Source organism: Mirounga leonina, unplaced genomic scaffold (assembly GCF_011800145.1).
Source record: "Mirounga leonina isolate KUSES-001 unplaced genomic scaffold, KU_Mleo_1.0 Mir_454, whole genome shotgun sequence".
In the NCBI taxonomy this organism is placed as follows: domain Eukaryota; kingdom Metazoa; phylum Chordata; class Mammalia; order Carnivora; family Phocidae; genus Mirounga; species Mirounga leonina.
In genome coordinates, this window is record NW_023270763.1 from 7,611,081 (window position 1) to 7,636,044 (window position 24,964).

At 58.3% G+C, this 24,964-nt stretch overlaps 3 protein-coding genes across 3 annotated transcripts; 1 reads left to right on the plus strand and 2 right to left on the minus strand.

The window, feature by feature from the left end:
• The first annotated feature begins 595 nt into the window (after positions 1-595).
• Positions 596-6,801, plus strand: AP1S1 (adaptor related protein complex 1 subunit sigma 1). The gene is made up of 5 exons (XM_034988550.1): positions 596-695; positions 2,527-2,705; positions 3,373-3,481; positions 4,483-4,620; positions 5,827-6,801. Exons 1-5 carry the CDS (start codon positions 693-695, stop codon positions 5,872-5,874), a joined length of 477 nt encoding a protein of 158 aa, XP_034844441.1. The 5' UTR covers positions 596-692; the 3' UTR covers positions 5,875-6,801.
• Positions 6,802-7,550: 749 nt separating this feature from the next.
• VGF (VGF nerve growth factor inducible) lies at positions 7,551-10,575 on the minus strand. The gene is made up of 2 exons (XM_034988549.1): positions 10,378-10,575; positions 7,551-9,870 (listed from the first exon to the last, which is right to left on the minus strand). The coding sequence occupies exon 2, from the start codon at positions 9,848-9,850 to the stop codon at positions 7,997-7,999; it is 1,854 nt and encodes a 617-aa protein (XP_034844440.1). The 5' UTR covers positions 9,851-9,870; positions 10,378-10,575; the 3' UTR covers positions 7,551-7,996.
• Positions 10,576-15,733: 5,158 nt separating this feature from the next.
• On the minus strand, positions 15,734-20,183 carry NAT16 (N-acetyltransferase 16 (putative)). The gene is given in 5 exon segments (XM_034988552.1): positions 15,734-17,825; positions 18,397-18,462; positions 18,464-18,586; positions 19,356-19,492; positions 19,495-20,183. Coding segments are annotated over 5 exon segments (1,152 nt in total). The 5' UTR covers positions 19,751-20,183; the 3' UTR covers positions 15,734-17,255.
• Between the last annotated feature and the right edge of the window lie 4,781 nt (positions 20,184-24,964).

Genomic DNA, 24,964 nt, shown 5'->3' on the forward strand with positions numbered 1-24,964 from the left:
TCTTCCCTTTTCGCCTTCATTCATGCTCCTCCCCCTTTTCCTCACATCACTTTCATATCAGCTCCTCCTTTTCTCTTTTGTTTCACATCTCCCTCATTACCTACACATTTCCCTTACTTCTGGCGGGTGCCGCATCTAGCAGGTTCTCAGTACATATCTATTTGGGGCCCCATACTTGTCTCATGTCAGCACCCCCCCCACCCCGCTTTGTCTAGTCTTCCTCAAGTCCTCAAGTCAGGACTCCTTCCCTACATCCAGTTCCCACCCTGCGCCCTCTCCATCGCCCCCGCCCCTCCATCAGTCCTCCCTGCTTCCGATAGGCGTCCCCTCCACCTCTCACCCCTTTTCCCGCCTTTTTCCCCCAAGGTTCCGAAGCGCGAGGACCTCATTGTCCTCCTCCCCCATCCTCCAACAGGCCCACCAGACGGCCTTGTTACCATGACGACAGAGCTACTCAAAGCTGAAGTCGAGGACCTGGTTGCCATGGCTTCCGCTTCTCCGCCTCCAGCCCCGCCCGCGCGCCCCGCAGCGCTGGCGCCTGCGCGGTACTCCACTCGAAGGGCCTCCGAGCCTGGGCGGGACGGGGCGGGGCTTCAAACGAGAGGGAGGGAAGGAGGAGATAGGGTAAGAAAGGGAGCGGAGCTGGCGCGTACGGTGGCCGAAGAGGGACGCGCCGAGCCGGAGGCTGCAGGATGGTAGGCTGTGCGGAGAGGGAGGGGAGGGGGAACCGAGGGGCGTGGGCTGCACCTGCGGGGGTCCTTGGGGGCCGCCCTCTGTGAGGGCCGCCCTCTCTTCCTCCGGTCCTCAGAGGCCCCACTTACCCGGGCCGGTGGGCCAGCCGGCCTCGCAAGGAAGAACAGCTGGAAACGGCTTTAGGGAGAAGGGGCGGGGAGGGGGCGCATATGTGGGGCGAGAGGGGGCTGACTAGGGGGCGGAGGGACCGTCCCGGGCGGGTGGGCCAGCCGGGGGGGTGGGGAGCGCGCGGGTGGCGGTCCAGGGGGTCCCGATCACTGCCGCAGGGAAGTCGCCCGAGGAAGAGGGGGCGCGGGGGCCTGCCGGCGAAGGGAGGCGGCGGGGTTGGCGGGTCACCAAGACCCTCTGTTCCGGTGCAGCCCAGAGGAACGGCGGCCCGCGGGGAGAGCGGTGTGTGGGAGGGGAGAGTTTCCGGGTCCGAGGAGTGGACGTCCTGCCTCGGTTTATCGCCTTGCTCTACTACAGGCTGGGGTGAGGTGGGAAAGCCAAGTGGGCTCGAGGTCTTGCTCTCCAGGACCCAGGCTTCGGATCCCCGGCTCCCGTGCTCTTGGCTCTCCGCCCCACATCCCATTCTCTTTCCGGAGCCCAGGCCTTCCGTCTTCCTGCTGGCTTCCCGCTCCCCCGCCCCCCAATCTCAGAGGCGCAGTGCTCCCTTGCGCCCCTCTGTTGCCCTCCCGCCACGCTAAGCAGCGTGTCCCCTTCCCCACCACCAAACCCCCTTGATTTCTGATTTAGCCTACTAAACAAGTACTGTTCCAAACACCCACGGATTCCAGCCCTTGGTAATGCCCAGGGAGAGGAGAACTGCAGGGAGAAGGAGCTAACTCCAGGGTGTAGACTGGACTCCCTGGAACTGGGAAACTGGGGGTGCACGGGGTACTGAGGGCTCTGCACTCCTCCCCACTCTATTCAGCATTCACTTTGTTCCACAAAGCTCCAGGAACCACGCAGGATGGCCGTGTCCTAACCAAGGAACTGAAAGGGAAATTGGTCACCTGGTATCTGGAGGGGAGGGGTGCACAGCAGGAGGCACCCTAAAAGGAATAAAAAAGAGAGGACTGCTGGTGGCCAGAGGCCTGGATGGCTGAGGAGAGAAGAGGGTAGAATTTACCCCTGGGCATACGCCTGGCACTGGAGGGCAGTGCATTGGGGACATCAGCAAGCGTGTATGGCTAGGATGGGGTGGAGATTTGAGGTAGCTTCTAGAGAGACAAAATACCCCATTTCACCATGATGGTGGATAGAAGGACCACAGAAGAAAGCCGACATCTCTTTGACTTCAGCTATGAGCTGCTTGCCCCTGTACTAGGCATTTTACTGACCTTTGAAAGACAGAGGTAGGAAACAGGAGGTGAAGGAATAATAATAGTGACACTGAATGTGTTCTAGTGCTTACCATGTGACAGGCACAATCGCATATATCAACTCATTTAATCCCTCCAAACAGGTAGGTACTTTTATTACATCCATCTTACAGACCAGGAAACTGAGGCCCTGAGACATAAAATAATCGCCCGAGGCAAATTTCTCAACTACCCAAGCCAGGATTTGAACCTAAATGACAGACTCCGAAGCTCTGACCTGCCCCAGAGGGAAAGGCACCTGCTGGTGGGAATACCCAGAGTTGACAGCAAGGGCTGATTTTTGAGCTAGTGGGAGCTGTGAGTAGAGAAGCATTAGAAGCATTTGTGGAACGCTCTGTGGCTGTGTTTCTGGAGTAAACAAACCCAGAGAACCAAATCTCTGACCCTCAGCTCTGCCCCCTGCCACTAGATGCGATTCATGCTGCTGTTCAGCCGGCAGGGGAAGCTGCGGCTGCAGAAATGGTACCTGGCCACATCAGACAAGGAGCGAAAGAAAATGGTCCGGGAGCTTATGCAGGTTGTTCTGGCTCGCAAGCCCAAGATGTGCAGCTTCCTGGAGTGGAGGGATCTCAAAGTCGTCTATAAGAGGTGACTCGCCACCTACTTTCACGCTGTCTGGATCCTGCTGGATGGGGGTCTGGCAGTGGGTTCAAATGGCTGAACAATAAGGTCAGGGAGAACTGGGAGCTAAGGACCTCTGGAGGGCAGTGATGACCTCCAGCTTCCTTTACTTTCCAAAATTACTTGGAAGAAATTCTGGTTCCCCACTTGTTTCGCTCATGCCTGACACCTACTTAACGCACCTACCTCTGTCGCCAAGGCCTTATCCTGTCCATCACACATGTCCCTTGCAGCCTCATTCAACAGTTATAGATCCGGCACCACTTCTCCCCAAACAAGCGCACACACACACACACACACACACCACCTCTCCCAAACACACACACACACCCCGGCCAGTTCCTTCTCTGAGCAGGTGGATTAGTTGGCTCCGGTTTTTGCTGAGTCAAACTGAACAGGTCAGAGGGCAAGAGGGAAAGAGCTTGTGTGTTTGCCTCTGTCTTGTGAGAACTGCCAAGAGGCAGAGCGAGTTGTTACTATTTGCATACCCCGGGGCTACCCTGCCTGTGTCCAGTAGGGACACAGGCCCTGCACTGGGAATGAGGAGAAATGGGAGGTTTGGGTGCACAACACCTGGGTCCTGAAGCAGGCCCAGCAGCCCCTCCAGCAACCCCACGTGTGCCCCTGCCCTCAGATACGCCAGCCTCTACTTCTGCTGCGCCATCGAGGGCCAAGACAATGAGCTCATCACGCTGGAGCTGATCCACCGGTATGTGGAACTCCTGGACAAGTACTTCGGCAGTGTAAGTCTCCCCGCCCACCCTGTCCGTACTCAGCAGTCCCCTCTTTCTACCAAACCCTGGGACCCTTCCCGTCGCTGCCAGGAAGATCTGGGAGAGGTGAAGTTGGAGCAGTGAGAACAGTAATTAATTCCCCTCTTTAAGCCTTAAGCCTATTAACCATATCCCTTAATCAGCCCTGGGGAGGGGGTACGCACCGGAATTGGCCACTCCATCAGTCCATCTAGAGCTCAGTTTGGACGTCCCACAGAAGGTTGGAGACTACATTCAGATTTTCTCAGTGGCTTCTGACCTTGACTTTGCATTGGAATTTTCTGGAGAGTTGATTTTTTTTTTTTTTTAATTAGTGATGCCTGGGTCCCATGCCCAGCAAGTCTGGATTAACTGATCAGGGGTATAGCCCAGGCATGGACAGTCAGCTCAGATCTTAGACGGGGAAAAGTAATAATTCCATCACTGATATTCCACTTAACAGTTTACAAAGTGCTTTCAGGCTTTTGTGCCTGCTCCTCATTTTATCCTGTGAGTAGGTGTTGTTATCTCAATTTTCAGAAGAGAAACCAGACTCAGAAATGAAATGTCCTCTCCATCTAGCTGCACGGTGGCAGAGCCGTGCTTGGCAATCAAGTCTTTCCACCTGTGATCCAGAATCTCCTCCTTCCCTGCCCAGTAGCGCCCAGGGAGGGAGGCTAGCCTGGCCGCTGGTGGGAACAGTGCACAGATTTTGGGGGGAAGGCAGCAGGAACCACAGTCAAGGGTAGATTAGGGCAACTCATATTTCATGTTCACAGAGAAAGAGGCAAGAGCAGGAGAAGGAAAAGTCAAACTGAGTACTAAGCCTCGGGGTTCAGGGGCTCATAGGCCTGGGGCAGGAGCCTGAGGTGGGAGCAGTGGTCAGGAAGAAGACCATGGAGCCATGAGAAGAAAAGAGGTGGGCGGCTGGGGTGCAGGTCGGGTGGAAATGCCCCTTGACATTCAACTCTGCCTTCTCCCCGTTCTCCCAGGTGTGTGAGCTGGACATCATCTTCAACTTTGAGAAGGCCTACTTCATCTTGGATGAGTTTCTGATGGGCGGTGATGTCCAGGACACCTCCAAGAAGAGTGTGCTGAAGGCCATCGAGCAGGCCGACCTGCTGCAGGAGGTATGGGCCCGGGGCAGTGAGGAGGAGGAAGAGTACCATGGCAGAGGGGGCCCTTCCTTCCCTGGACACTTTGCCTGCCAGCCACAGCTGTCCCCTTCCGGCCACCAAGGGGGCCCCCCTCCCTGTGGCATCTGGCCCTCACGGTGCCCGGTTGGCCAGCTTGCCCTCAAGCACTGACTGACTGCTCAGGGTGGGAGGTCGGGGTGGCAGGCAGCCTGCCTGTGCCCATTCTTCCTCCTTCTCCCAAGACCAAGCCAGATCTCCTTGGTCCCATACTTCTCTTGGCATTTAGGGTTGTTCAGGGAATTGGAGAGGGGCACACGATAGATAATTCTTTTTTCCCTGATGTGTCCCCCCACCCTTTTTTTTTTTTAACACACACAGACACACTCAAAAGTCTCTGCTCCTCAGAAGCAAAGTGCTGTGGGGATTTGGGGGTTGGGGTAGAGGGTGCCTGGCTGTTGGTTCTCCTGCTATCTGACGCCCCCGCCCTCACCCCATTACTGCCTGCCCCCTCTCTGCTGTGCCACTGCTGAGACTTGGTGCAGGAAGATGAGTCACCAGAATCTGCAATGACAAGCAAGCTGGCCTGAGCTGGCTCTGAGGAGGGGGAAAGATGGGGGCTCATCGCTGCAGTAGGAGTAAGGGCAGAATTGAACTTGCCACCTCACTGGTCCAACTTCCCCTTCACACACACACACACACTCACACACTCACACACACATGCCCTGGCACACACACCCACCCCCGTTACTAGTGCTCTGCTCAGACCCTAATGACTCATTTCTCTGCAGTCTGGTTCACCTTCCCTCAGGGACCTGATGCCAACTTATTACTCCCTGCCCCCACTTTGAATCAAAGGACCCAACCATCTGGCACCCCCAGCCTCCAGCAAGCGTTTCCCACCCCCCAGTCCCAGCTTCCCTCCCTTCCCCCTCAGAGACTGAGCCCCCTGCTCCCCAAGCTCTGGTTTTGGGTTCTCTGGATGGTGGTGGACTCAACCTGGACCCCCTCCTTGCCACCGTTGGCTCTGGGGGGTGGTCCCTGGAGACTGGGGACTGGAGACTTTTCCAGCTTTGAGCTCACATTGGCTTTTCTCTCCCCCCTCCCCGTGTCTCTCTGTGTTCCGTCCACTCGTGATTGTCCTTGTCTTGCCCCCCCCGCCCCCCGATTCCCTGTCTGCCTCTCCTGGTGTCTCTGGCTCAGGAGGATGAGTCGCCTCGCAGTGTGCTGGAGGAGATGGGTCTGGCATAGCCCCCACCCCGCCTGGGCACCGTGGAGATATGGGGAGCTGGTGGAGAGGCAGGGCATGAGTACCCCTTTTCTTGGTGGAACCCAGCTGCCCCTCCTCTGCTGCCTCACCTTCTCCTGGAGTGAGCTGTGGGCTCAGGACCCTCAAACATTCCTTCCCTTACCTCTATCTCCTGTTTCCCCTTTCCCCAACGAAGGTTTTAGGAGCTAGGGGGTAGGAAAATGTGACCAAAATGGGGGTGCTATTTGGCTTTCATTCCCTGCCTTTGAAGAACTAATGTTATCCCAGACTTGCTCCCCTTCCTTATAACTGTAAATATATAAATACGTCAGGTTAAAGGGAAAAGGTTTTCAGGGCTCTTCTCTTCTCCCTTGCCCCATAACCTACCTCCACCCTGCCCCAGTAGCCAGCCAGGGCAGCTTCTCTGCCTGGGGTAGGGGTGGGGGGAATTTCTGAGTATTGAGAGGGAAGGCCTTTCCCCTCATCTACCCTCTTCCTCCTTGGCTGCAGTGGGGACTCTGTCCAGTGCCAGGGGAGGAAGAACATAGTTAATTTTTTTCTAACCTTGCCACTTCGAGGGAAGTGAGGGATGGGGGAAGGGCAGGCTTATGGGAGACTGTCCCTCCTTCACTCCATGTTCTGGGTGAGGCAGGAGCTAAGGGGTGGGGTGTGGGAAGTGTCTGACTTTATTTCCTTTCCTCTGAAATAAAAGGAAAAGCATTTCTGGACTTTGCCTGCTTAGGCTCTGTGAAGGAAGGAAAGGCTCCTGGGATCAGTCAGGAGGGGACTAGGATTGCCAGAGTTAAAGGGAAAAAACAAACAAACAAACAATAGAGGACATCCGGTGCCATTTGAATGATAATGAATATTTTTAGGATAAGCGTGTCCTATGGAAATACACTGGTTGTTTATCTATAGTGAAAATTTAACTGAGTGTCCTGTACTTTATCTGGCACCCCTATTCCAGATGAATTTGTGAGCTCAGTGCCTCTCTGAACATGGTGCCTCCAGCTCCCCGAGCTGCCTTTGGCCAGGGAGGAGCAACTCCTGGGGACATGGTTTCACTCCTGGGAGGATTCTTTGTGGAAGATTTCATTCAGCTGGTTTAGTTTTATTTGGAGAGAGGAATCAGGGGTTCAGGGGTATAGCCAACCCTGTATGCTTACCACAGGGTTGAGGAGTGGCTAAAAGCAGGGTGTTTCTGTAGCTGGAGGCCCCTCCTCCCTGTTTGTTGTGAAGTACACAGGACCAGGGAATTTAGGGGGCAGGTAAGGGAGGCAGGTGGGTGAGGTTGGAACAGGGGCTGTGAGGAGCCACCTAAGTGGCTGGAGGATCATGGATAGAAGAGCCTTCTAAGTGGACTGGAGCTGCCCCACCCTGGGGACCAATGACTTTAACCACCACCACCACCACCCCCACCCCTAGGCTGCAAGTGGAATTTAGGCTTTCTTCATAGATACGGGCCATATTCTACTCTGAAATACGGCTGAAAGTGGTTCCACCACCCTGGCTTTTGAACAGGAGGAGATGGGTGTTGTGGCTGGCGCTTCCCTCACCGCCCCTTGGGAAGGACCACGCAGGCCCAAGGGGACGGGTGAATAACGGAGAACAAAGTCCTAATAAAATAGTCACTTTTATTTCTTAGCAAAACTATTTCCTCCGTGAGGGGTATTTACAACAGAGAAGGGAAAGAATAGGTAAATTCACAGCGATCTGGAGAGGGTGGAGAGGCTCCTGGGAGGCCCAAAGGGCAGGAGACAGACACTTCTTCACACAATTAACTGGAACAGCTTTTTCCGGTTTTGGACGGGGACGTCCCGAGAGGGACTAGGTGGGGACAGAGGCCCGTGGGGGGAGGGGATTCGCACAAACCGCCCGCCCGCCTGGGGTGGCCCCGGGGGGCCTCCTTGAGTGAGTTTGGGGAGTTCGGGCTTCGAATCCGGGAAGCGGTCGGACAGGTCCCGGCGCAGCCCGGGGGCGGGGCGACCCGAGGGCGGGGGCGGGGCCTGGAGGCGTCCAGGGGCGGGACTGGGGTGCATGCAAACACCGAGAAGGGAGAGGAGCAACACGGAGGGGGGTGGCCGAGCGCGCACCGGCGGCGCACGGGGGCGAGACCAGAGCAGGTCACGGGCGCCGGAGCAGCACGTGCTCGATGTAATTCTCCAGCTCCTCCTGCTCCTGCATCCGGCGCTCCTCCGCCTCTGCCTCCTCCTGCGCGCGCAGCGCCTGGGCCTCCCGGCCAGGATAGTGGTGCAAAGGTGGCAGGGCGTGGTGGTAGTGGCGGCGGCGCGAGGCAGCGGGCGGCTGCAGTGTCCGCGGCCGGATGTAGTTGGGAAAAGGGTGGTAGGGCCCGGGGGGAAACAACTCGTCCTCCTCGCGATCCCAGGGCGGGAGCACCTCGTTCCAGTCGGGCAGCTCGTCTCGGGCGGGGGCGGGGGCAGGGGGCGGGGGCTGCGGGGAACGGACGTGGGTGGGGGCGGGGGCGGCCCGGGGGTGCGGCACCGGCTCCGGAGGGGCGTTCTTCTTCCGCTTCCGCTTCTCCTCCACCTCCTCGATGATGCTGACCACGTCGTCCGCTGGCAGGTGGAGTTTGGTGGACAGCTCAATGAGGCTGTCGATCGTTTGAGGGTCCATCTCTTCGTCGTCGTCTTCCTCCTCCCCGCCCTCCTCTGCCCCCTCAGCCTCCTTCCGACGGTGGCCGGGCATCTCTTCCTGGGAGCGCTTGTCCTCGGCTCCGGCTTCCCCGTCCTCCTCCTCTGCGAACAGCAGCGCGTTCTGCCGCGCCCTCTCCGCCTCCTCCGCCTCTGCCTCCGCCTCCGCCGCCTCCTCATCCTCTTCCCCCACCCTCTCCGCCCCGCCGCGTCTCTCCTGCTCCGCCTCCGCATCCTCCCTCTCGCTCTCTCGCTCCTCCTCCTTCTCCTGCAGCCCCCGACCCCCAAGGCCGCGCTGCCGGGCCCCGCCCTGCAGCAAATACTGGAGCAGCAGGTCGGAGGCGAGGTCTGCCAGCCGCTCTTCCTGCGCCGCGGCCTGCCGTGTGGCCTCTGCCTGGCGCCGCCCGGCCTCTACCTGCGCCAGACCTTGCTGTAGCAGGCGCTCCCCCGCCTCAGAGCCGCCCAGGAGTGAGCTCTCCGGACGGCGCGCCTTGGGGAAAGGGGCACCCAGGCTTTGGTACGCTTTGGATAGGGGTGCCAATGCCTCACCTAGATGTGTTTTGGGGGAGGACACTCCTTCCCCGAACTGGTGGGCTTCAGGAAGGGGCCCACTCTCGGGCATACGCGCCTGGAATTGCGGGGGAGCAGGGGGTGGCAGAGGCGCGCGCTCCGGGACGCGCGCCTGGAACTCTCCCCAGGAAGCGCGCCACACGCGCTCCGGCCCGGGGCTCTCCAGGTTGACTCGGGTCAGCGTGTGCGTGCGAGTTTCCGTCTCTGCTGCCGCTGTCTCTTGCTGGCGCTTGGCGTTGCTCGGACTGAAATCTCGCAGTTCCTGGAGCAGTGAAGCTAGCGCCTCGAGCTCTTCGGAGGGGTCGCCAGCCTCGGGACCATTCTCCTGAGTCTGAGGGCGAGGCACGGCCGCAGGTGCCTGGGTCTCTGGCGCCGGGAGGCTGTGGGTCTGGCTGCGCACGGTCTCGGTCAGCAGAGCTTCTGCTGCTTCTTCCTTTGGCCCCTGCTGGGAGCCGCCGGGCGCCGGAGGCGAGCCCGGGCGGTCAAGAGCCTGCAGCAGCACCGCGGCCAGCGCCCGGGGATCCACGCCCTGGAAAAGCTCTCCCTCCTCCTGAGGCTCGGAATTTCGAGCGGCTCGGACCTCTGGGGCGCTAACATCCTTCGGCCCGGGCACTGCGTCCCCAGCTACCGGCTCTTTATGTTCAGAGCTGAGGGGAGGTGGCTGCGCCTCAGGGTGCCCCGGGGGCGCTGCTCCCAACCCCTTGATCAGTAGAAGGAAGCAGAAGAGGGTGGAAGCCGGCAACGTGAGCGATTTCATGACCAAAGGACTGCCGGAGACTGTGAAAAATAGAAGGGACCAAAGAAAGAGGGTTTCTGTAAGAATTTTCCGCTCTCTGATTCTATATCCCCTTCCCCCACCTTTAATCAGGAAATCCAGGGCTTCCCTCATCCCCCTAATAACCTTACCCAGAAGAGGGACGTTTAGGAGCAAAGGAGAAAGATGTTGTGCCGATCTCTGGAGTCGTGTAAATGGGAAAACGCCCGCAACCCTCGCTCCCCCCAGTGCCTCCTCGCCCCCTTGCCTAAGCCATCTCACTGCCAGCGCCCACGTACTAAGCAGCTAAGATAAGGGGAAAAAAATCTCTGCTCCCTCCCCACAGGACTCCCCGGATGGTGCGTGGGCGACTTTAGCAGCAAGAGAAAAGCGGCGACTCCCCCATTTACCAGGGACCCTTACCGGGGGCTCCCCGCTGTGTTTTTAATAGCCCCATCCGGGAGGAGAGAGAACCCTCCCTCACGCCCACGGCTGCCGAGGGTTTGAGGGATGGACAGCGGAGTATTTACCAGCTGGTGTCACGATGCGGGAGGTGGAGAGGAGGGTCTGGGCGGGGTGGGGACAGGGGAAGATCGGGACGCGTCCGCCTCGGCTCCGAGCAGTGGCTGGGATAGGAGCGACGGTCGAGTTCTGGCGTCCAGTGGGTTGGGCTCAGCTGGGTCCGCGCGGCTCTGGGCGACTCGCTCGCTCCGGCTTCAGCACGCTGGACAGCGCCCGCGCCGCTGCCGCCTTATAAAGGGGAGAGCGCGGGGTCACGTGGGTTCGCCCCGCCCCATTGACGTCAATGTTCATTCATGGGGAAGCGGGCGGGCGCCTCGAGGTGGGGGGCAGCCCAGTGATTGGAGAAGGTGTTCTTCTCCCGGCCCGCGCCTGCGCGCCGGGAGCCTCGGCTGGAGGGGCGTGCGCTAGCCGAGCACCGGGGAAATGAATGAATGAATGAATGAATGAAATCGCCGGGGCGGGCGGGGCAGGGGGCTATGAATGAATGAAGGAGGGACGAGGAGAAAAGGATGAATGAATGAATGGGAGAATGAATGGAAGGGTGGATGCAGAGACGCTGCAAGGCGGGAGGGTGGGTTACAGAGCAACTTGCAGCTGCGGGAGCCCGCGTCGCTGAGCCGAATAGGATGGGGGCACTCCCAGAGTCTGACTGGGCATCAGTAGGAGATCCATACTGGGGAGGGGGGAGGATAAGGATTCCAAAGCCGAGGAAGGGGCTGGACTCCCCATCTCCGGACCGCGCGCACGGTCCACGGGGAACACACCCAAGGACGGCGTGAACCCGAGAGAGGAGGGACGGATCTGCGCGCCTGCGGGCGCTGTTCGTGGATCTGCGGTGCGGGGTGCCGGCCCTGGGCCGGGGCAGATGGGTGGATCTTGCGGTTTTGGTAATCCCGTTGGAAAGGGTCCGAGTCGGAAGAAAGGGGAAAGACTGAGGATGTGTGTGCCTCTATGTCGTGTCTGTTCACAGTTGGTGCGTGTTTGGAGAAAAAGGTGTGTCTGTCCTTCTGTCCAGCTCACTCTGTAGCGTATGTTGGCGGCCCGGCTTGCCCCTTGTCAGCCCACCTCTCCCCCCCACCCTCCTCCTGCTTCTTTCCCTCCCTCTGCTTCCCCCCAAAGGACGTTTGGAGGGCGAGAGCAGACCAGGTGGGGAGGGGGTTGCGCAGGTTGGGGGGGTGACTCAACTCCAGCTCTCTCCACTGCTTAAAGGGAAGGTTTGAACGCGTTGCAGAGGGGTGGGTGTGGGTGTGCAACGTCAGACATAGCCCCTCTCTACCACCAGACCCCTCGTCCGTATCTCCTGCCAGAGGCGTTGGGGTTGGGGGCTTGGACAGTTAGAGGTTGGGGGGGGCGATGACGCACAGATTGCGCAAAGAGAATCCATCAGCGAGCCGGGTCCAGTGAAGGGAGACCAGCTCGTGGGCGGGGGTGGGGGGAGGACGGAAATGGGGAGGGGGCAGGGGAGAAGGGAGGAAGGCAAGGGGAGCAGTCACTGCAGGAATGAAGGGGAGGAGGGAGGCTGGAGGGGGCTGCGGTGCAGGCAAAGAGCTGTGCGGGGGCGTGGGCAGGGAAAGGGGGGAGTGACAATGACACATGCCAGACACACAAGAACTGCGGACACAAGGGGTGCCTGTGGGCACACGCAGGGCACCCGCACCCTAAGACTCTGGAAACCGAGATCAGGGCTGTCTGTCAGGGGCTCAGAGACTCTTTCAGAGACAGTCCTCAACCCCCTCCTCATCTCTTCCTAACACTGACCCTCCTTCTCTCTCTCTCTCTCTCTCTCTCTCTCTCTGTCACACACACACACACACACACACACTCACTCACGTGCTTTCTTCTATAGCCAGCAGTGGCTTCTCGGTTCCATCAGTGGCTCGACTTTCCCAGAAGAAAGCCCATCAGCTCTGCAGGGAAAGAGGTGGGGAGGAGTAGAGAGAGGAAAGAGAGAAGAGATGGGAGCAGGAGAGGGAGGGAGGAAAGAAGGAATCTGGAACAGGTAGAAGGAACAGGCTAAAGGAGAAAAAAAAAAAACAAAAAAAACCACCAACACAGCACTGAGAACCAAGGTGACTGTGGAAATACCAAAGAAAGCAGAGAGAGGAGGGGGCAGCAGACCCCAAGGCTGTGCCTCGCCCCCCACCCCTTACACACAGTATTATCTAGGACCACTGCCTAACCTGGGGGCTCCCCCTCATTCCTCTTTCTCCTCCTCTTCTTCTCCCCTTTATCTTCCCAGCCTGGTTACTGTGAGCAGTGGAATGGGGAGGGGGTCACGTTACCTTCCCGAGGAGGATGAATCAGAGAGATGGCTCAGACATCTGGAGGGGGGAGGGGAAGCCATCCAAGAGAGAAGGAAGAGGGGAGGGAAGGAGCCAAGGGGGGCAGACTGAGAGGCTGATGGGGCTAACAACTAAGTGTAAGATGAGGGGAGACAGGCACCTAGAGAAACGGTTTGTGTTCCTGTGGGCTTGTATATGTGCACACACACCTATGTGCACATGTACATATGTGTGCATGTGGGTTTATGTGTGTGCAGAGTTTAATGAAACATATGGGAGGGGGGAGAAAGGGAATTGGAAGACCAATTGTGTATTTAATCAGATAGAGTGGATGGGCATGATAGTGTTCCACTTTAAATATGAAATCTTCTCTTGCAATCTGTGTGGCCATGTTTTTTTGCCTGTTTCCAGATGTCATTGTATAAGTATTGAGTGCGTGTGGGTTTCGATCCTTCTGAGTGTCTGTATACCTGTGTAGTTGGGAGACTTTGAGTGCATCCAGTCTGGGCACCTGCTGGTGTCTGAAAAGTGAGCCTGGCTTGCTGTGTCAATAGTGTGTGTGTGTGTACCCATGCGTCTTTGTGCATTTCTCTGAATCCTTCCCTGCTTTTTGATTTATGTTACAAGTTATGTAGATGTCTCTGTGTCTTTGATCTTGCCTGCCCCTCCCCCACATTCACTATCTCTAGATTTCTGTACAGTAAACCCACTCATCTGCTGCCCGCAAGTTCAGGTCCTTGCCCCCTTGTTTTCAGAGTGTTCCTCTATTCTTCCATTCTTCCCCAACTCTTCACCCTTTCCTTCCTCCACTCAGCCCAGAAGCCCAGGGGAGCTTCTCAGACCCTGACATCCCAAGAATCTCAGTCAGCATGGGGTAAGGGAGGGAGGGGGGCAGCAAGGTAGGGAGGTGGGCACCAAGCCAGGGCATCCACAGCAATAGGCTTGGTGATAACACAATCCAGATCATGTCTACATGGACTCTGAATCTCTGGGTCTGTTTCTGCCTGTCTTCATCTCAGTTCCCTACGTGGGTCTGCTCATTCACACACATCCCACCTCTCAGAGATGTGCTGTGCCCTTCATACCCTGCTGCCTCTAGGGGCTTCTGGAAAAGAGCTGGACTGGGGACAGTTGCCTGGAATCGGTAGAGGAAGGAGATGGCAGGAAAGAGAGAGAATGGAGAGACAGAGCTAGAAAAGCCAGTGCTGAGATGGGGACCTGGAGGGGATGCCTGGTGTTTGCTGAGTTATTAGTATAAATCCTTCTCTTTGTCTTTGTTTCTGAATCTCTCATACTCTCCAAGAGGGCAGCAGGAGAAGATGGGGTCCAATGGAGTAGTGATCCAAACTGAAGATTTGGAAAGCCAGGGGAGGGGGGTGGACAGAGTACTGTGTCTTTTCCCTGAGAAGGTTTGGAAGAGAAAAAGAGGGCAGGGGCTTGGGGACCCCGCAGCTCACCGTCCCCCAACTCTCCCTTCCCCCCAACCGGTGACTCACCTCTGCAGCCTTTCATTGCATCAGCGATGGGGGGACAGGCAGGGAGGGGGGCACTTTATGAGAGGGGCAGGGGTCTCCACTCTGAACTGAAAGAAGGTGCTGAGGGTCCCCCTAAAAATGGCCCCATTAAAAAGCATCATTGCCCTATCCCCTTACCAGCCCTGTTCAGTAGAGTGGGGAGTCCTGGGGAGGGGACTGAGAGGGGGCTGGGGGCCACTGGTGGGTCTGGGAATGATGAGTAATAGGAAAGGGGTGCTCACCCTGATTTTCAGTTCCAGGGTCCCATTCTCTCATACCCCCACCCACTCCTGAGTGGGGGATGGGAGACCCAGCAAGCCGGGGGAGGGCAAAGCCGCAGAGATGAGTCACCAAGAGAATGAGAGAGAAAGAGACAGAGATGAGGGGAGACACAAAGAGAGACAGCTTCTGGAGAGACTGAGAAGGGAAAACACACACGCCACGAAGGTGATATCCACAAACTAACCAGAGAAAGCGAATTGTGTATTTTCATAATTCTGACCCAGCCTCCTCCAACATCCACCTGTCACACACAAACATACTGTTGTTATTCAGAGTTACACTGATATTCTGAGACACACCCACTTACACAAACACAGTATCACACCTAGCCTGGCAGTGTCACTCAGACACATGCTGAAGATGGGACCAGGGTAATGGAGATTTGCGTTGAGAGCCCTCGTTCCTTTTACATGGAATGGTGGGAGGGATCCTGAAGGAATGTGACTTCAAAAATCCAAGATGCGGTTTCAGGGACTCACAGGCTACGCCTTGCACACACGACGATACACAGTTGCCTACCTCCCCATCCACACATACATAGTAACATATCAAGCATCCTCCTCATCAAAAAGCCACTTGGAGTACCTGATTCTGGGGTACACCAGGCACGTTGTCCCGAATACATCCCACCCGGACACCCTGTGACTCGTACACACATGTACAGAAACGCAGACACACAAAGACGCCCATGGACACACTCACACGGACGGAAACCACCTTGCGCTGCCTCGCCTGCGTCCGCGCGTCCTGGCGCCCCCGCGTGTTACTTTTCGGAATCGCAGTCTCCGGCGCTCTGGAGCTCGGCTCCCGGGGGGCGGCGCCCAAGCTCCCTCCACCTCCTCCCCCTTCCGCGCGGTGCCCACCCAGGAATCCGGAAAGCGAGCGCTCTGGCCAAGAGAGCCGAGAGCCGGGAGTTAGACGCCTGGATTGTGGGGCTGAGGGAGGCCGGTCCTGGATGCCAAAGGGAACTTGGGAGAGAAGCCCATAGAATTGGGGAGCAGCGGACTCCCAGGTCCAGGGGAAAGAGAGACCCGGGCTTGCCAGGGCGCCGCGCAGCTGCCCTCCTCGCTCCTGAGCAACCGCTTCTTTCTGCCGCTTGGCTGGGGTGGGGGTGGGGGCAGCCGCGGCCAGCAGCCCTCTCCAGCTCCAGGAAGTCATTAGCCCCATTGCCACAGGGCTTAGAGATCCTCTCTAATACAGGCTGCTGGGGAAGGGAGAGGGGGCGGATAATGCGTCTCACCCCTCCCCCACTGAGAAGTGAAACAGACACAGAGGGAGGGCTAAGGGTCCGTTTTATTGCAATACAGCGGCGGTTGAAGCGACAGGGAGGGTGGCAGCGTGGCCAGGCGCCCAAGGCAGCCAAGCAAGGCAGTGCCGCACAGCCGTGCCACGTCGCCACCAGCCTCCGGGACTGGGGGAGGTGATGAAGCAGCGGCTGTCCTCTTTGCCCACCTTCTTCCACCTCCAGGCGCCCTCCTCTGCCCACGTCTTTGACTCCATCCCCAGCGACCCCTGTGCTTGCTGTCAACAAATCCCCGCCGACTGTCCATCGACCAACGACAAGTTCAAGCATTCACGGTCACACGGAGTGCGGTTCTGAGGCATGCTCGGGGCGTGGGACACCTGAATTCTAGTCCCTGCCGGGCTCCCAGCTACTTTGAGTGACTTGGAAGGCACTTTGGTCTTTGCGAGCCTCTGTTTCCTCCCTCTGTGGTAGATGTGAGGATCCACAGCTGAGCAATTGCAGCTGTTACTACTTGCATTCAAATAGAAAACTGTCAAAGTCCAAAAAGCATAAAGAAACCCGAGGAAGGGAGGGATGTCCAGAAATATCTGGAGGTGGGGGTTCCAGGGGCGCCAGAAGGCAGCCTGGTTAGAACCGGAAGACAGCCCCATACTGGGCTGAGGGATCTGCCCTCCCCACACCAAACTCTCCAGCCCAAACCCCCTGGTCCACGGCCCAGTTCAGGCCACTGGTTGGGGGCATGGGAAGGGGGCCTCTGAAATAGCAACATGGTGCAAAGTTGGAGGAAACCCGTCAGAGGGGGCAGGCTTGGAAAGATGCGACACCGGAGGGTCAACAGGGCATTATAATTCTAGGACATTGACAGCCTCTCTCACCGTATTGCACACAGGGTGGGTGATGAAAAGGTCAAGGGGAAGAGGAATGGAGGAGCAGACAAATGGACCATGAGAGGAGCTAAGTGTCTGGGAGGCCCAGGGAGGAGGAGGATGGGGGCACAGAGAGAAGGAGGGAGAGGACACTGACGCAGAAGCACAGAAGGCTGGGAGGGAGGCAAGGAGGGCAGGGCCGGGCAAGCCCTGAGAGTTTGAGAAAGGGCGGGAGCAAGAAAAGTAATGCGTGTTGGGCAGCTGGGCATAGCACACCCTTCTGTCCGCTTCCACCCACGAGGGGGCAGAAGGGAGAAGCCCGGAAGGGCAGAGTTCACTGTCAGGCCAGGGCGACGGACAAGGAAAGGCTCTGAAGCCTGGGAAGGAACCCATTCTTTGGCCAGTAAAGGGGGAAAGGGCGGACAATAGCAGCGCAAGGGCCTCCCCCAAACCCGGCGGTTCGGATCAAGGCGTGGGCAACAGCTTCTGGGCGCGCTAGAGGCAGGATGGCCGACCGAGAAGTAAGGGTAAAACGGTTAGGGAGGGCGCTCCGAGGAAGGCTGGGCTTCAGAGCCCGCCGCGGAGCGCAGGGGGAGGGGGCGGAGCTTGCAAACAGTGGCGGGCAGGGCTTTCTGGAGATCAGCGCCCGAGGGCAGATCTAAAGTGCTGCTTCTCTCCCCTCCGACAGGAGAGGCCCTAGCTGTCGGCCTCCAGCAGGTACTGCTCTGTATAACCCTTGACCAGCTCGAGCCCCAAGCCGGCCTGGCAGAAGTCAGCCAGCTGTGACCATAACTGGGGCTCTAGGAAAAGCTGGCACAGGACGATGAGGCCGGCGAGGCGCGGGGCCTAGCGCTGCAGGTGCCACAGAAGCTGGCTCTGCACCTGCACGCCATCGCTGCCGAAGGCGTTGATGTTGAGGTAGCGCCACGTGCAGTCACCGCCCTGCGGGATGGGGAAGGGGCGCGTGCACAGCGTGAGCACGCGCGGGCACGCGCGGCTGTGCACGCGCCACTCCAGGCCCTTGGCCGCCAGCAGGCGCGGGTTGCTCTCCCTCGGCCGGTAGGGCTGCCCGTCCTGGATGACGGTCCCGCCCGGAAGCTCGTCGCGCTGCACGGAGGGCGACAGCAGGAGGCGTGCCACGTCGCCACCAGCCTCCGACGATACGGCCTCGGTGGGCAGCCGCGAGAAGGTGCCAGAGACCCGCAGCACCGCGGGGTTCAAGGGTGAGCGCGGGGTGGGCGCGGAGGCCTGGAGAGCCCAGCGCCTCTCGGCGTCTTCACTCCCACATTCACACTCACGGGATCCCAGTAGGGCCCCTCGGGAGGACCAACCGTGCCGGGCCAGGTGGAGTGGGGTATGTGAAAGCCTGCCCCCGGCCCCCCGAAGGTAGCATGGAGGAACCAGGGGCGAGGCCTCGGAGTATGTGCCTGGATCCCCAAGGAGGGGCGGGTTCAGTGTGGGGCCTTGGGTCTCCGAGGGGAGGGGAAGGGTGGGAAATAGATCAGTCGGTAGGATAGGGGAAGCGGAGGGAAAGGACAAAGCCTCAGATTAGGATCTTTGGGTCCCTGAAGGGAGGCAGAATCAATAGAGGAGAGGAAGGGTCACGGAACTCCGGACGCCTGGGCTCCGCAGCCATCTGGAGTAAGGACTGAGGGTTTGACGGCTGGGAGTCGGGAGCTTTTTGACTGCCCCTGGGCAAAAGGGTCTGGGTCGGGACTGGGAGTCCGGGGCTGGGCTCACGCGCGCCCCCCCTCGGCAGAGCCTGCAGAGAAAGCAAGCCGGTGACTGGGCGAGGGGGGAGGACACCTGGCTAGCTGACCTCCCGAGTCCTTCTCACCTGCTTGGTGATTAGGCGGTATTTCTTCAGCTCCCGGGGGCCCAGCTGGTCGTCCCGGGTGAACCTGTGCCACCTTGACCCCCGGGTGCTGTCGCGCCACGCCCTTGCCGCGCTCCCAGGACGCCACGCGCAGCCCCCGCACCAGCGCGGTCTCCCGGGCGTCGATCACGTGCACCGACTCCAGCGCGATCTGCGGCCTGACGCGGTTAGGGGGCCCTCCGCCCCTGCCGGGGCTCTCGGCTCACAGGACTCGCCTCTTCCCACACGCTGAGCACTCCGTCGTCACCACCCCGGGCGCCAGGCCAGACCCGGGCCTGCCCAGGGAGATCGCCTCAGCACTCGGGTCTCGAATTCCAGAGCCGGCAGAACGCCCATTCGTCCGGGTCTCGTCCACCTCTTTTTTTTTTTTTTTTTTCCGTCCACTTCCTGAGATGCTCCAGCTCGGCTCGCACCAGGTCCCTGAGGATCGCCACACCCCCTTTCCCTGGCTCCACCCCCAGGAGCTTGCCACGCCCCCTAGCCCCTGCCACGCCCCCGCTGCTTCTTAGCTACGCCCCGACCCCCTCTCGGAGCCTGTGCCGCTCACCGCTTCCGGGTGCTCTTTGTGCGAGAGTTCAGTCCACTCGGGGGTCTTGACCCCACTCTTGCTCTCACCTCCAGTCTACCCTCTCTTGCCTGCTCTTTTCTGTTTATGCTTCTGCCCCCAGAAACTCAAACGAATCTTCAAAGACCGAAGCTGTCCCCAGTCCCGCCCTCCGGTTCCGCCGCTATTCCAAGTACTACACGTCCTCCGTTCTACGCTCACTGGCTGGGCCCCTGGATCCGCACGCCCTACTCTTTGGTTCCAAAGCAGACCCACTCTTCAGCATCCGGACGAGAGCCTCGCCTCGTCTCCTTCCTAAGATCCCAGTCACCCAAATGTAGCTTCACCCCCTTTTCAGCAGGGCCCACGGTCTCACCACTCCGTTATGCTTGGCCAGCACCAAGGTGCCGTCGGGATGCCGCAGCCGGCTGTGGTAGAGGCTGAGAAGGTAGTCGAGGCCACCGTAGACGCCCCCAGAGATGGCCAGCACCTCCTCAAACTCCCGTTCTGTGCCACCACGAAGTCCAACGGCTCGACCTTATCCTCAGGCCCCCATCCGGACCTGGGGTTGGTCCCCAAGGACTTGGCCTTGGCCTCAGGCCCCGATTCAGCCCCCAGGGTCTTGGTCTCAGCCTCAGGCCCGGATCCAGATCTGGACTTGGCCGCCGCCTCCTGTGGCCGGGTGTCTGAGTACGGCTCCGCATCTGGCTCAGCCTCCTTTTCAGGCTTAGGGACCTCTGAGCTGGCAGCACAACTAGCTTCCAACTTCATTACCCTGCAGAAAAAAGACAACCCAGTATTGTGGTCAGAGCCCCTGGTTCCACATGGGGCCCCCTACACACCCAGTCCCCACAGCCCTTTCCTCCACAAATACCCCTTCTCTTCTGCTCTCCACACAGACCCTGGGAATACAGGACCTCCTGCTCCGACCAGCTCCCAGAGCTCCCAACCCTTCCAGGGTTGGGACCTCAGCAGTCACAAATCAGGAACCCCATGAGCTCCTCAGACACTGTCCCGAGATCTCCTTCGCCCCCAGTTGCTCCCAGGGACTCAGACAAGGGGCAGAAGGCCCTTGGAGGGGTCAAAAATTGAAAGGGTCCCCCCACCTCTCCAAGACCTCTGTGAGAACATGAGAAACCACCATCTCCACTCCCCCTACAAAAGGGGTCCCAGGGAAAAACAGAGGGTTCAATCCCCCCTTCCTACCACTGCCAGTCACAATCCCAGGGCAAAGGGGGGTGTAGACTCCAGATCTTCCCCCTATTGCCACTCCAGTACCCTCCACTCCCACCTCTGACACATATATTCAAACATAAACCAGAGCGGACATGAGAAAATTTCAAGTCGTTCCTCCCAGGCTTATCAAACCCGCCTTTCCCTTCCTCCTTCCTCCTTCTCCATAGGGAGACCTGGCTCCACTCTAGGGCCAGATGATCATTTGGGAAAGGGCTCTGTTGGAGCTCCTGCAAACAGAATGTCACGTAGATCCCCTATGCCCCTCTTCCATTTACCTTCCCTCCAGAGAGTCTCTTCTGATTTTCTCTCTCCCTCTGTTCTTCTTTCTAAATTCTTCCTATAATTCTTACCCTACCTCCTACTCAAGATTTTCTGTGTCCTTCCTATTCTCATTTTTGGGTTAGCTCCTCTGGATCTGTCACCGTTTGGCCTCCAGCTCTTCTGTTTTCCCTGCCAGAGCCAGGGCCAAGAGAAAGCCCCCTCCCCAAGTCCTAATGACTCTTCATTTCCAGACCTCTCTTCTCCAGACAAACCAGATCAACCAATTAAATCCGCTTCCTCTCTTTCAGCCAGTTATAATAGTCCCTTCATATAACCTACCTTAAGCCTCATTAACCAACATCCCAGGAGACACATATATCAGCTACTTTGTGGGGGATCATGTTGGTTTGGTTGTTTTGTTGTTGTTAACAAGAACATGACCTAGGTTTGGGAGAGGGGACAAACAATGACACCAAGGAGTTTAGGGATGGTCTTAGCTTCCATGTCGCAAACATAGCTTACATAAGCACAGCATGCTTGCTATACAGTTAAAGCTTCAAAACAAGAGCCCCATTTCCCTCTTTCTTTTCAGCCTGATGCTGTTGTCTAAGGCCCTCCCAGGTAATCCTTACCTGGATGAGGTAAGACAGCATCAGGCCAATATCATCAGAGAAGAGGGGAAGCCAGACTCAGAGGATCTTAGAGCTCCTGCTAGAGCCACCAGAGACCTTCAGGTTCAACCCACTTCTTTCACAATGAGGAAACGGACACCCAAGGAGGTTAAGATCTGGCCTAAGGTGACTCAGCTTGGATCGAGCCAGGCTAAAGTTTAAGTTTTCCTGGCTCCCCGGCCAGTGGGGGAGACCTCTTTTTGGTGTATTTGGATCTCCAAGCCCAGGCTGAAGAGCAAGGATAGGAATTACTGGGTCCTTCCTTGGCAGGAGTCAAAGGTCCCAAGTACTAAAGGCTAAGAACCAGAAATGGGATGCTGGGAGGAAACCCCAGTGCCCTCCCCCCACTGTCAGCACTTCCATGCCAACAACAAGCCTGGGGCCAGCTCAAGCATCAGATTCCTTGTGGCAGGCTCTGGGGATGATGGGTCTCAGGAAATGAACAAGGTAGCTTGTGGCTTCCATCTACATTTCCAGGCAAACTCACCAGCTGTTCACGGGTCCCTGAAAAATACTAGCTGGTAGTTCTCTGCTGAGCTCAGCAACTCCCCATTGCCCCCAAAAGGGACAGAATGTGAGAAACTTGTAGACAAGGACACATCCAACTAATTCAAGACATTAGGCTTCCATTACCCTCCTTCACTTTCAAGATGGGGGAGACTCTTTCCAAAGGGTGCATCTACCTACATCTTGGATAAGGTTGTTTGTAAGGGGGTCACAGGAAAGAAGGAAGAGCTTGCAAATTCATCTCTCTCATTTTCTTTCTGGGCACTCCTCTACACCTATTCCCTCAGAATAGCGCCCTCCAACCTGGCTCCTTGAACTATCATTCCCATAAGGTGTCTAGACAGAGGCAGCCCTGTGCTTCCAGGGCACTGCGGGAGATGTAGCTCAGGCATCTCCTGGACCCAGCTCCAGGAAGAGGGGCAGCGTTTCCCTTGCCCTCCATATCCCCGCATCCTTGGATCCATTCTTTCAATCTTATAAATATGAATGATCACTCCGGGAGGGGATGATTACAGTCCTCGCTGGGCATGCTGGGAGGCCCCCACCCCACCTCCACCGCACCCCACACACCTGAAATTTTGATGCCCTTGAGGTCGACAGCTTCTCGGAGCTGGAAGAGGGAGGAGAGGGAGCAGAGGGAGCAGAGAGCGGAGAGGCGGAGACAAAGACAAAGCTACACAAAGCGCCCAAAGAAGAGAGCAAAAAGGACAGGAAGGGAGGCAGGAAGGAGACAAAGGCGGACAGGGAGGTGTGGGGCAGGAGAGGATGGGAGAGAGGAGTGGGAGGAGGCACAGATACCAGACACAGACATGACACCTCGTGACTCGGGGTCCAGCGGATGCCAAAAAAGTCCTAGCACTGCACGCCCTCCCCAGGGAGACCTAAATAGAAAGCAACGATACACCTCCTTCTCCCCACGGTGGGCGAAGGGGGAAGGGGTCAAGGGGAGGAGAAAGCCAGAAAAAGAGTCTGGAAGAGAATAGAGACCTCGGGAACAGAGGCAGGGGAGTCAAGATGAAATGGGGCAGATGCAGGGGATGAGGAAGATAGACCAACGAGCGGTGGGGGATGCCCCAGGGCCACAGCCATGGATTAGGGGGCTGTCCTGGAGAGTCTTCCCCAATCTTTCCTCTGCCCCTTTCCAGGAGTGAGGAGTGGGGGCGGCAGGCGGAGAGCTTCCGAAGGAAGCTGCCTACTTGGCAGGGGTCCCCGTGGGCGCCAGGCTCTGGGGACAGGTGGGAACGCAATGGCGACGGGGTGGGGGGAGGGATGACGGACGGGAAAGTGCCTTTGAACATCTAGGCAAAGTCCCGGTCCCAGTTATCTAGGTCACCGGACCCGGAGGGGTAGGGCTGTAGGGGGCGCAGCGGCTGTCTTGCCCTGGGGGGCTGTGGCCTTCTGCTGCCCCCATTCCGTGGAGGAGGAGCACGCCAGCCCCCAGCCCCCAAGGCCCGCGGCCCCCTACCTCGCCGGATGCGGAGCCCGGGCCGGGATGCCGAGACACGGAGCCGGGCCGGCCACGCGGACAGCGAACGGTGCCGGGAGAGGGGTCACTTCGGAGCCCCGAGGGTCGAGTTCGGGTGACGCGCGGGGACCGGAGCAGTCCCAGCTCGGAGTTGGAGTGCGGGTGTGGGGTCTGCGTCGCGGCTCAGTCCCGCACGCGGGCGCGCGCTCCGGGAGGCTCGGGGTTCGGGGGCTGCCTCCCGCAGCGACGCTCTGCTGGGCACCGGCCGCAGCTCCGAGGGGCGGAGACCCTAGTGGCGCGGAGGAAACCCGGCCCGGATCTGGAGTGGACTCGGGGCGGCCTGGGGGCGGGGGGGCGGAGAGCAGGTGCCGGGGGGGGGGCGGCGTGCGGGCCCGGGAGCGGGCGCAGCTGGGTGACCTCAAGTCCCGCCGACGAGACTCCGCCCCTTGTCCCGGCTGGGCAGCGGGACTAAAGGTGGGAGGTGCCTTGGGTTTTGACGGAGGGGGTGACTGCTGGCTGAGTTATCGCCCCACGCCCCCGGCACCTCTACGCTCTGTCCTGGTCCCCCCTCTCCTTCCCCCGCTTTCGCAGACCTCCCTCTTCCAGGGGCCACCCCCTCAAACTAATCCCGTTCCCCTGACCTCCCGCTGCCAGATAAGTCAGAGCTACTGGAAAGGGCACGCAGAGCCCTGGGGACCAGGTCGGAAAAACTGATGGAGGAAATTGGAAACCCTTGCAGATGGGGGTGCAAGGAGACACCCGGGGACAGAAGCAGAGAGGCTAAAGGGAGCGGAGCCAGGCCAAGACCGGCCAGAAGGGCCACCGCTCCCCGGGGGCACGAAGTAGCCTCGTCCCGCGGGTGCACGGGTGGGCTCAGCTCACGCTCAGCCGCTGGCCGGCAGGCAACAAGGCCCCCCGCAGGGCAGCACGCAGAAAGACTCCAGGTACACCCACGAACCCACCCCCCTCAGCACATGAACACAGACCTCTGCACCCACGCACGTCCTGAGGATCTGCATACATGGTTCTGCACCCATTGCTAAACCGGGTGGGTGGAGGAAGGGTGGGAGGGTCAGCCAAGTGTGGACTTGGAGCACTGCCCCCACCCCAAGGAGCTGGTGGTCCAGGCTCTTAACTCCTGAGCACGTCCCCTCCCCCCGGAGATAGAAACCACCTGCTGTTCTACCCTGTAAGGAACCAGGTAAGTGCAGGATGTGAAAGTCCTATAGTAACTATAAAGTGCTGCAGGGAATATTAAGGTCTGCTGGGCATGGGGGCCCCTCTCCCTTGCCCTCCCTCCAGGGTCTGCCCAGCTCTCCTGCTCCCCCTTCCCACCAAAGTTGATTTCCCACCTAACTTTTCCCACTTTCTAAAAATACTTTCCAAGGTGATAACTCCATTACCTGCTAAACTGATCCAATGGGCTGTACTAATGTGATCAGGTGGAGGTTCGTGTCCCGTTCCTGGGCTTCCATACACATGGCCACCCCAAGGGTTAAATGGATGAGAGTCATCCCTGGAATTCTAGGCCCAGGTAGGCCAATAAGTAACTGACAAGTCACTTAACCTTCTTCTTTTTCTTGTCTTTTTAAAAAGTTTTTATTTATGTAATCTCCACACCCAATGTGGGGCTTGAACTCACAACCCCCAGATCAAGAGTTGCATGCTCCACCGACTGAGCCAGCCAGGGATCCCTCTTCCTTTTTTTTTTTTTTTTTTCTTAATAGGACTTCCCCCTATTTCTGATTTTTAAAACTGCTAACACACTGCACATCTCACAAAGCTGCAGTTAAGGTGGGATATGCTCAATTGTGGGATAGCTCCTCAAAAAGTTATAGGTGTTGG